The sequence below is a fragment of the Acomys minous genome (assembly GCF_964271855.1).
Source record: "Acomys minous genome assembly, chromosome: 20".
Lineage (NCBI taxonomy): Eukaryota > Metazoa > Chordata > Mammalia > Rodentia > Muridae > Acomys > Acomys minous.
Window position 1 is genome coordinate 22,571,443 of NC_140502.1, and position 11,691 is coordinate 22,583,133.

Sequence of the window (11,691 nt, forward strand, 5' to 3'; positions counted from 1 at the left end):
TATGCCTTGATCTGAAGGCAGGAGAAGGGAGACTGGATGCCAAACTTGGTGGGAGTTGATCATATATGATCTCAAAGCCTTTGCCTCGACAGTGACACGCTTACTCTATCAAGGCCACACCTCCTCCACTAACTCTACATATCTGAATACTGCCTGCCTATCGGGACCAAGCATTTAAACACATGAATCCATGGGGGCCAAGCTTATTCAAACCACCACAGCTGTCATTTGTAGCTGTCACAGGCTAGAGAGAGAAGTGGGAACTCTGGAGAAATCAGATGATATATATGTATGGAGAGAGAGAGAGAGAGAGAGAGAGAGAGAGAGAGAGAGAGAGAGAGAGAGAGAGAGAGAGAGAGAGAGAGAGAGGAGAGAGAGAGAGATTCTCGACAACGTGCAACTATACTGCTGCCATACAAAACACACATGACACTAGTAACATACAGATTATCTCCACAACGCAAGAATATATTTGCGAGCTGTATATGAACGCCTTGAATCTCAACATTCAGGAGTAAGAGGCAGGAGGTTTCTCTGAGTTTGAGGCCAGGTTAGTCTATAAATCCAGTAACAGGGCAGCCTTAGCCACCCAGAGAAACTCTGTCTGAAAAAGCCAACCAACACACACACACAAACACCTGTGTGGACCTGCAAACATATTTAATGGAACACAGAAGCACAGGCATGCATCCATACAAGAAATTATCCTTTACATATGCAGTACTTACAGGTCCATGCCTGAGTAATTGAATAGACAAAACTAATCTGGTAATTGCAGACCCTGACCCCAGAAGTCAAGATTACTTCCTGTGCCCTTTGGTCATGTGCATCTGTTTCATGGTGGTGTTGTCAACATCTAGGGTGGAGGTGTGAGAATACATAGTGAGCATGTCGCCAGAAGTCCAAGCAGGATGCTCACACTCCTGGACAATTGAAAGGCAGAGGGTAGGAACAGCTGCAGTTGCATAATTGAGTGGACAGGCAGGTTCAGTATAAAAGATCGTGCTCAAGTGTGTAGTGAGGTCAGTGGCAGTTAAACAAGGACCATGGAGCTTTTTGTCCTGCTCCTTGCTCTCCTTGGGGGCTTGTTGCTGCTCCTAGTCAGGGGCCACTCAAAGACCCGTGGGCGTCTTCCACCAGGACCCCGGCCCTTGCCGCTCTTGGGGAACCTCCTACAGATGGACAGAGAAGGACTCCTTAAATCATTCATTCAGGTGAGACCTATAAGGGGCCTTAGTGTGGCTTTTCCTTGCTTTTTGACTTTGGAGATCTTTCAGTGGGAAGATCAAGGGACCCCTTCCAACTGCAGGCTCAGTCGGGAAGGTTTCTGAATGACAGGTGACGTGCTTACTTGTGATGGATGGTGCTCAGATCAGCAAACCAGTCTTCTTCTGTTGGGATTGTGTGTGGGCCACTGTGCTCAGGGCTCAAGATGTGTAAAGATTGTGGGGTGTCATCATCTAGAATTTCACTTCTTGGTGCTTGTTCACTCCAAAAGAGGAAGAAAAAACATATCAGTGCCATCAGCAAATAATGTTTGCCTTTTCCAAACCAAGAGATTACCCTGATATGTTACAGGAAAAATGGAGGAGAGGCAGAGGAAAAGTGAGATATGTAGGTAGGTAGGTAGGAAGGTAGGTAGGGCTAATCAGTGTAAATACCGTGCACCATCCAAGCAGCTGGTCCTGGCTCCAGTCTTCAGCCTTTACAAGTAGGATTCCATGTTTAATTCCCACTTTGTTACTAATTAATAAATGTCCATGGTCCCACTTCCCATGAAGAGAGCTGATAGGCAAAAAAAAAAAAAAATCCCAATTTTCTGCTACCCCTTAGTTTTTACTATATCACCCACCTAGATCACTGACGTATTCATCTTTTAAATTGGTTTTTCATAAAAGGTCACCTTACTTTTCTCACATTAACAGTCCACTTGAAATAGCATCTACTGTGCTTAGATGAGAGATATATGCCATATCTGGCCACAAGTGTTTTAAAATCTTTGCTTCCAACATGATGGATGTCAAGTTAATATCCTATTTGCCATTTAAAAAAAATCTTTGAAGATCTAATTCCTTACTTTCTCTTCCTCATCTCCACCATATCCTCTGAAGCCCCATCCCACTTGGAAGTAATTATGGTTACTTGAATGAGTATGGTTGTGGAGACTATATACTGGACAAAAAAAAAAAAAAAACTACTTATGAAGAAAGTGGAACCTTCCCCCAGCACTCTAATTGCCCACAGACTCACTGTGAGAGCTCATAACTTCCTGGAATGTTGCATTTTTTCCCCCTGTCAAGTAGCCAAACTGTTATAGGCAAACAAGGCTCCCAAGGGCTATGCAAATGTGAAGTGGGCAAGAAATCACTACCAGCTGCAGGGTGCTCTAAACAGTTACTCAAATCCACGGTCCACCGTACGTGGCAGTGCCAGAGAGCTTAGCTGGATTGCTTGGCCCTCAGGAGCTGAGAGGCAAGATACAGAATACACTCATACATATTAATTAGGCGAGCTTTGCTCGCTCACCTGGGTGATAACTGGATAGGGTCAAAGCAATAGAAAATTTAAGTTCACTTGAGAGTTCATACACTTACACAAGAGGCAGGACTTGAACAGAGATGCGAAGACTTTCTAGAAAGAGGACGAGCAGGTAAAAGAGGCAGTCCCTGAGCAACAGTTGGTGCTTTGTCAGTAGTTGTCCCAGGTGCACGAAGGCATGGGGTAACAGGGAAGAGGCAGGTGCTGAATTTTCAGGTCACGGGGAGGAGCCGGCTTGACCGAAGCCAAGAATGGTAAGAAGTGAAAGGGTTCAACTAAGCAGGCAGTTTATAGTCTCCTGATGGTTTTGGGGTTTTTGGTTTTTTTTCTGTTTTTTTTTTTTTTGTTGTTGCTATCACAAAAAGCCCAGCGTCTAAATTCTTTACAGATTTATACACCTCATTATTATAGATTGTCACAGTCTAAGATCAAGCATTATGATTTTTGCAAAACACTGGGGAGGACCCATTTTATGCGTCAAAACACAGTAGAGAGGCCGGGCGTGGTGGCGCACAACTTTACTCCCAGCACTCGGGAGGCAGAGGCAGACGGATCGCTGTGAGTTCGAGGCCAGCCTGGTCTACAAAGTGAGTCCAGGACAGTCAAGGCTAACACAGAAAAACCCTGTCTCGAAAAACCAAACCAAACCAAACCAAACCAAACCAAACCAACAACAACAACAACAACAACAAAAAACACAGTAAACACAGTAGAGGGAAGGAAAATCTGTCACATGCAGAAGAAGCTAAGGATGCAGGGTGGACTTATTTTTATAATAATTGTTTGTCCAAGACTACAGACCTCTCTGGGAGGCCAGTATTAAGCAGTTATCTGGATCTACCCTAAAGATCCAACACCCTTCACTACTCTTCAGCACTTGAAGGCTCTATAACCTCTCAACACTACCACATGAGGACCAAGACTCCAGCATATGAACGCGTGGAAGACACATGTTCAAGGGAAAGCTTGTGGAACAGGCAAGAAGGAAAGAACGGCTGGTCCAAACAGAGGGCTCCGATTGCTAAGTGGTGGGATGCTCAGCCTTATGCTCAGCCCCAGTAGAAGAGGCTGGTTGTCTCAAGAATGTTGTAGAAGAGCCTGGAGCCTGGCTCACACACAGCTGCTAACGGCCTTGCCAGCTCCGCGAGGTTCACCTCGACTTTAAACCCGTTGCTGATGAACCTTGGTTGCTGGCAAGCCCTCTGGAACGCTTTTGGAAGCTTCCGTTGTGGCTCAGGAAGCTGACACGCACTATTGTAGCCAGCTGTGTTGTTCTACGGTGGTTGTGTGGCCTTTAGGCATGATGAGTCTCTGACAATTAATGATGACATATTTTTTTGGCAGAGTGCTAGAGAAAGGAAGACAAGTTGAGGCCTCGGTTGCCAGTATCAAGACCAAAAATCACTGTCACTCTACAGTTTCATAATAATATTTTAATTTTTTTAAATAAATAAAATCTATGTTGCGGTACTATCATATTGAGAGGCATTATTTCTTTGCCATTAAAAAAAAACATTTTGAGCTGGCTGTGGTGGCACATTGCATCTTAATTACTGAGCACTAGGAGTAAGCTCAGGCTTAACGTATTTCAGACAAACGCTCTCCCAACTGAACACATATCCAGCCCCTAGATGTGGGACCTTTAATATACATTTCCCCCCCCAGCTCCTTTTGTTCTCCTTTGTCTTATAATTGTCACCTTGGCCATCACTATTTGTCTCCTCATTTCTTCAGAGATCTGCTTCATAAATGGATTGACATATATGTCACAAGAGTGCGTTTGCTATCAATCAAAACCAGTCTTCCCCTTCCTTATTAAGTCCATTTTTTTGTTTCCCTTTTTCTTTTTTAAAAAAATATTTTATTAATTTATTCATATTACATCTCAACTGTTATCCCATCCCTTGTATCCTCCCATTCCTCCCTCCCATTTTCCCCCTACTCCCCTCCCCTATGACTGTGACTGAGGGGGACCTCCTCCCCCTGTATATGCTCATAGGGTATCAAGTCTCTTCTTGGTAACCTGCTATCCTTCCTCTGAGTGCCACCAGGCTTCCCCCTCCAGGGGACGTGGTCAAATATGGGGCACCAGAGTATGTGAGAATGTCATATCCCACTCTCCACTCAACTGTGGAGAATGTCCTGTCCGTTGGCTAGATCTGGGCAGGGGTTCAAAGTTTACTGCATGTATTGTCCTTGGTTGGTGCCATTGTTTGAGCAGGACCCCTGGGCCCAGATCTGACCATCATAATGTTCTTCTTGTAGGTTTCTAGGACCCTCTGGATCCTTCTATTTCCCCCTTCTCCCATGCTTCTCCCATGCCTTTGTAAATAGGCATATAGGAATTGACATAAACCTTAGAGAATTTTCCAAGTCCAATGGCACACACAAATAATCCAAGCACTTGGGAGGTGATGGCGGAAAGGTCTAGAGTTAAAGGTTGTTGGGGTTTTTTTTTGACATTAGAGAACTTGAGATCACCCTGGGGTACAAGAGATACTGTCTAAAAACACAGAATTATTTTCAGAATTTATGACTTCTTCCAGGTCTTTCCTGGGCCATGTAGTTACCCAGGACCCCATGTGTATATTGAGAGCTCAAAGAGAAGGCATTAACATGTGCAAGTCCTGACAACAGGGGAGATGAGTTGGCACCAATAGTTCTCTATCCTTTCAAAGTCAGAGAGATGTGGGATGGAACCTCATTTTCAAAGCTTCCTGCGTGTTGCTTTTTCTGTTCTGATGACAACAAGGATGTGTTCTCTTGAGGGTGTGGCAATGTGTGTTTATTGAATGACGTCTGCCTTTCTCCACACACCCACATATCCATCAACTCACTGGTAATAATTTATTTAGCCCTTCTGTCCTAGAGAATATTGTAGGTATGACATCTCGGAGGCATATAAGATCACTATGCCAATGGAATATAACCTTAGGTGTGACAGACAGACACAGCAGATGGAAAGTAGCGGTGATTAAAATAAAGCAGCGCGATGTCTTTGAAAGTGGTGGGAGTTGGACCGAGTGTCTTGCTTTATTTGCATAAAGAGACTCTGATAGATGCAGGTGGTGGCACAAGAGAGAGAGAGACAGCGATGCTGAAAGAGACAGAATACGCGCCAGATTTGTGAGCAATAAGGCTCTCTCTTCAGTGAAGAGCAAGAACGGAGTGGAGAAGCAGGAGGAGTGACGGGATCGGGTCAGGCAGGGCCGTGTGGACCACGGTGGAGTCTTTGATCTTATTTTCAGGAACATGGGTACACGGTGGAGCTCGGGAAATGTCCAGAGGTATTAATTAATACATGGTTCAGTGAATGCTCTGACTTGGGTTGTAGTGAAACGGCTTTTCACAGATGTAAGAACAGAAGGAGGGAAACCAGCGAGGGGCTTGCAGAGCCAGTACATTCCATTTTGAAGTATCCCTAAGTATAAATTTTAAAATTTCTGAGTATGTATGTATGTATGCATGTATTATTATTATTATTATTATTATTATTATTATTATTATTATTTTCATTATTATGTGTTCATGTATATGTATATTCATGTGTGCTTTATGTATGCATGTGTGTACATGTGTATGTGTGACTATATTTATAATTGTGTGCTCAAACCTCCTCATAAGGACGGAGGCTAACGGACATCCCCAGTTGTCCTCTTCTATTGCTCCGACTGTCCTTTGAGGATATCCCTCCGAGAGACGGGTCTGGAAGTCCTCAAGTCTCTTCAACACTTCTTCCTTTACCCTTCAACACTCTCCTCTGGGTCATGGGCGTATATTAATCACCCCCCCTCCCATTTGTTAAATTGTTGCTGAGATCTAGACTTTCGTCATCATGACAATTTAGCAAGTGTTCTTCACCGCTGAGCCCAAAATGATAATGCTTAAAAGTGATCTGCGTGATCTATCTATGTATCTATTACATATCATCTGTCATTTACTCTTTATTGTTTATCACCCATCACATATACATATCTATTATCTATCATTTACCTATCTTCTATTATTGCTCTATCTATCTATCTATCTATCTATCTATCTATCTATCTATCCATTTATCCATTTATCTATTGTCTACATATTATCACTCAATCTATCATATGCATTCGTGTGTATGTATGTATGTGTATTTATCTACTATCTGCCTATCCATGCTATGTATGTATGTATCTGTCATCTATCTATCTATCTATCTATCTATCTATCTATCTATCTATCCATTTATCTATTGTCTATATATTATCACTCAATCTGTCATATGCATTCATGTATGTATGTATGTGTATTTATCTATTATCTGCCTATCCATCCTATGTATGTATGTATCTGTCGTCTATCTATCTATCTATCTATCTATCTATCTATCTATCTATCTATCTATGATCTATCAATATATAGATATAGATAGATCTAAACACCATCAGTGTGTGTGTGTGTGTGTGTGTGTGTGTGTGTGTGTGTGTATTAATATCTGATTCTTCTTGAAGGAGCCAGAATAGAACACCACACCCAATGAAGATGGCATTACGGGCAGGTTAACTTTCTGACTTGAGAGGCAGGACTAAGCTCCGGCCCTCTGCCATATCAATGGTGCTTCTAACAACTAAGCCGCCTGTTCCAGCCACAACTATATGTTGTGCAGGAAAATATTGTTGAGGTTTTGGGTCACTGCTGAATGAGCTTTCAGCATGAATACGTTCTTACTATCCAGGTGCAGAGTGATTGACATAAAAACCGGTCCTTGCTTTATTCCCTTGCAGCCACTGACTTCCCATCACTCTAACATCAAGGTACACCCGTGTTTAAACTTCATCTAGATGCAGAATGTGTAAATAAAATTTTTTTTGTGTCTACATTAAGTTGTCAAGTCTCATTTATATATTTGATCTGATGTGTGGATAGTTATTTCATTGTTGCATAAAGCTCTATATTGTGACCCTCCCGACCTATAAACATAAATACATCTAAATAAGACATGCACAGAGTTTGTTTTTTAAAATTTTAAAGCACTATCCCCTAGATGACATTGGGCAGCACTGAAATCTAGACTGAGCTAAAGATGACAACAGGATGAAGATGTGTTATTTGTAAACACGTACCAGCATATACAAGGGCTTTCTGTAATGGAGGGTTTGATATTCCTGGGACTGGTGCCTTGTGAATGCTTAGAGATCATGGTATTGCCAGGGCGTTGTCCAACTCTCTGTACTGTAATCATGAGTCATACCAAGGCCAACACTAGGGATCACCACTCCCCACCCCCACAAGGAACCCAGTGCGTGGGTCAAGGGCACTCTTCAAATGCTGTAGGAGTCATTAAGCAGTATGAAGGTTGGTCACAGCAGCAAGGGTGCCAAGAGTGATTCTGTTAAAGGAATTAAGTAGGCATGTGAGCTTTCTCGAAGGGATCTGTTTTTTTTTGTTGTTGTTGTTTTGTTTTGTTTTTTTTTTGCAAGATTTGTAGCATGGTACACCCCAGGACTACTTCCAGCCTCTGACGTGATGTCAAGAGCAATCAATTTGGAGAAGTTCAGTGTGCATGAGATCTCTTTAAGGGACCTGGAATCGTGCAAGGGCTGTGCCATGATACACCCCAGAATGGCTTCAAACCTCTGACAACACCAACATTTACACACTGTTGCATCACTCTAAGATCTGGCGTTGGTGTGAACCATCACCTTTTGGGTATTTACCCACTCTGATTGAACAAATTTCCTATGGGATATTATTGAAGACGTGCCGCTGTCCAGACGAATTAATTCCTGATTATGGAATTCCTTATTTGAGTCAAACAATTTTAAAAATTAAATTGCTTTAGATCTTCTAAAACAATGTTAGAAAGGTTTTTAATGTCATAAATACCTTTGTGGACCTCTAGATGACTCACTAAGGACAGCCTTGAAGTTTTGTGGCTTCAGGTAAGCCATCACCCCAGATGGCAACATGAATCCTGCTATAGGCATAATTATACGCAAGTTGGTTTAAACTTACCACGAACCCAAAATATAATGGCGCTACCTAGGAAGTCTAAATTTAGTACAAACCTTAATGTTCAAATATATACCGATTTTTCCTGTTGTAATTCTTCACACCTCGTCACCTTTTGACATTATAAGCTGTTATTTTAAAATTACTTTTTTTTCTTAGAATGAAAGACAGATAAATTTATTATCTTGAACTCACTATAACGAGAGGCAGCTGGAAAACGTGTAGCCAGGTCAGTCTTAATTGACAAGGCATATATTCTTGTAACTTTTAGCCCCTGTTAACCTTTAGGCCTTGTCAAACTTTGTCATTCTGAACTTACTATGAACTTACGTAATGGATACCTTGATAAGAAATGTTCAGTTTTAATGAAAAAAAAAAAAAAAAGAAACATGTAACCTGTGTACTGCTTTGTGATTGATTGCCTTTTTGACTACGAGGCAATTCCTTTTTGCAGAAATATAAATATGGTTACCAGACAATAAATGACGTTGAAGTTAAGATTTTTTTTAACTTCATCCACCTTTTCCTCTTGAATGCCTCCGTGTGTGTGTGTGTGTGTGTGTGTGTGTGTGTGTGATATTTTCTATCCCGTCCTTACCTTTTAGTCTCTTGTAAATTCACAAATAAATTAACAGACTCAGGACTCCCAGTCAGCCCTCTCGGACAAGTGGGCACATTTGAGCTTACTGAAGATCTCCACAAAGAGGAAAATTAAAAATCAACGAGCCTCCTTTTACAACTCTTTGCCATTTTTGGCTAGAGGATGTTTTCACCAGGGAAAATGGTTGTCATGTTATGTTCCCTGCATACAGTACACCCAGTCTAGTGTCACTAGGGAAAGCAAGATGGACTCCTCTTTTTTCCTTTCAATCATGATCAGTTGCCTGAGCCATCGGCTTGGTAAACCAAGAGATAGTGACCAGGATTTGCACCCTGGACAAGAACCTACCCCGTACCTCCTCAAAGCAGATCGGCTTTGGCCAGATGGTTCTCGGATGCGATACTGGCCAGATTGTAGAGCAGTTGCCCTGTACCCATATATATATCTAGATCCATATCGACATCTGTATTTCTGAGGTAGCATCATATGTGTCCAATGCTGCCCCACCCCCCAAATGGATGTGTAGGCAAGGAAAGGATCACTACTGGTTCTCTGGCCTCCTCCTTCCCAGTACCAGAATAAAAAAAACATGCGTTGTGTTCCTCTCCTACTCAACAGTACCGGCGCACCAATTAGGATATCCACCCATTCAATACACAGCCCGTGGTAAAATAACCCTTTAACTCTTAGGCCCTCAGAAGGGGAGGGGTGGCTATGGTAGGAGGTCCCTATTTACTAATCTGTATCTAAGTGGTTTTTTTTTAATAAAAATTTTGCAATAACATTTGTGCTAAATAACCACAACCTTGGTACCCTATCCTTGGCAGCTTCGAGAAAAATATGGAGATGTGTTCACGGTGCACCTGGGACCGAGGCCAGTGGTCATGCTGTGTGGGACAGAGACCATAAGGGAGGCTCTAGTGGACCAAGCTGAGGCTTTCTCTGGTCGAGGGACAGTTGCTGTGATTGAGCAAGTTGTACAGGGATATGGTAAGATGTGTGTGGTAAGGTACAGTGGAGGATGTGGCCCGGGAAGGTAAGTCTGAAAGGTGGAGCACTGGATGTGGGGGGGAGGGAGGACTCCAGATCCTTTCAACTTCCAATGTAGCCTATTCTTGCTTCCTCTCATTTCTTAGGTATGATCTTTTCCAATGGGAAACGCTGGAAGACCCTTCGGCGGTTCTCTCTGGCCACCATGAGGGACTTTGGGATGGGAAAGCGGAGTGTGGAGGAGCGGATGAAGGATGAGGCCCAATGTCTGGTGGAGGAACTGAGGAAATCCCAGGGTGAGGCTTGGAGAGTGGGCATAAAGAAAAACATGAGTACAGAGCCAAAGAAAGAGAGAGAGAGACAAACAAGGCCAGAGAAACACACACACACACACACACACACACACACACACACACACACACACAGAGAGAGAGAGAGAGAGAGAGAGAGAGAGGGAGAGAGAAAGAGAGAGAGAGAGAGAGAGAGAGAGAGAGAGAGAGAGAGAGAGAGAGAGAGAGAAGGCTCAATTTTTTTAGGCTCAATTTTCTCAACCAATATATTTTATTACAACTTATTAACTGAGCATATGTCACTTATAACCTGACTAACCAAACCAATAGGAAAAGAGGATTAAGGAGCACAATAACAAAACCATAAGGATATCAGTTCTGAGGAGTGATTCTCCTGGCATAATCAGCAGGATTTCTCCTGCTGGAACCTGGAGTAACCAAAACCTAGAACCTCAGCAGCAGCCAGAGCCTCGAAGCCTTTGCTTGAGCCGTTCTCTCTAGGAGCGTCTTGATGTGGAGCGATGAACAGCCAAAACTATCCAAAAGTCTCCCCCAAAGCCCTGCCTCCAGTTCTGGGCTCATTTCTATATCTCCTCCCAGAGTCTGCTCACGGGATCTTTTCAGCTGGCAACAATCAAGCTCCCTCATGAGGTGGTTTGTCTTCTAGTGGATTAACCTCACCTGTTCTCTCACAAGACTGTTCTGACCCCACACTTGGGATCCTAAAAAACAGGTTTATCTCTCCTTCAAAACAGAGTGGGGAGGATAAGATATGGAGAGAGGCAGAGAGTGAGAGAGAAAAATACAAGGATAAGGAAAATGTGAAATGTATTCCGTCCAAAGTAATTCAGAAACGTGTACTGTCAATAGTGGTGACTTCCGTGCAGAAAAATCAATCTTCCAATTGATTTTATTTGTCAATTAGGTATGATTGATGCATATACTTGTAAATCTCAGAACTCAGAAGGCTAAGACAAGATGGTCATGTATTCAAGGCCAGTCTTGTCTATGTTGTGATGTCCTGTCTCAAAAAATGTGTGTGTGTGTGTGTGTGTGTGTGTGTGTGTCTGTAGTTGAGTTGTAGAGTGCTTTCAGAACCATAGACACTACGAAATGATGGGATGCAGTTGTAATCTCAGCAAGACTAGAGAGAGAGGAAGGAGGCTGAGGTTTTCAAGGTCGTCTTCTACAGCACATTAGGGTTGAAGGCTAGCTTGGTTCAACCTTTTCCATGCCGCCCAATTCCCAAGGATCTTAGTCACAGGAAAACGCAGAGCGTAAGTA

At 42.8% G+C, this 11,691-nt stretch overlaps 1 protein-coding gene across 3 annotated transcripts in view; it reads left to right on the top strand.

The window, feature by feature from the left end:
* The first annotated feature begins 636 nt into the window (after positions 1–636).
* The window catches only part of LOC311591016 (cytochrome P450 2B1-like), a 126,524-nt gene continuing 115,469 nt past the window's right edge, over positions 637–11,691 (top strand). The window contains exons 1-3 of one of the 3 annotated variants that reach the window (XM_084770373.1): positions 637–1,214; positions 9,955–10,117; positions 10,264–10,413. In XM_084770373.1, coding sequence (XP_084626499.1) covers positions 1,047–1,214; positions 9,955–10,117; positions 10,264–10,413 — 481 coding nt within the window. In that variant the 5' untranslated portion in view covers positions 637–1,046. The remainder of the gene's footprint in view (positions 1,215–9,954; positions 10,118–10,263; positions 10,414–11,691) is intronic. The other 2 variants (XM_084770375.1, XM_084770374.1) reach the window with 2 other exon arrangements.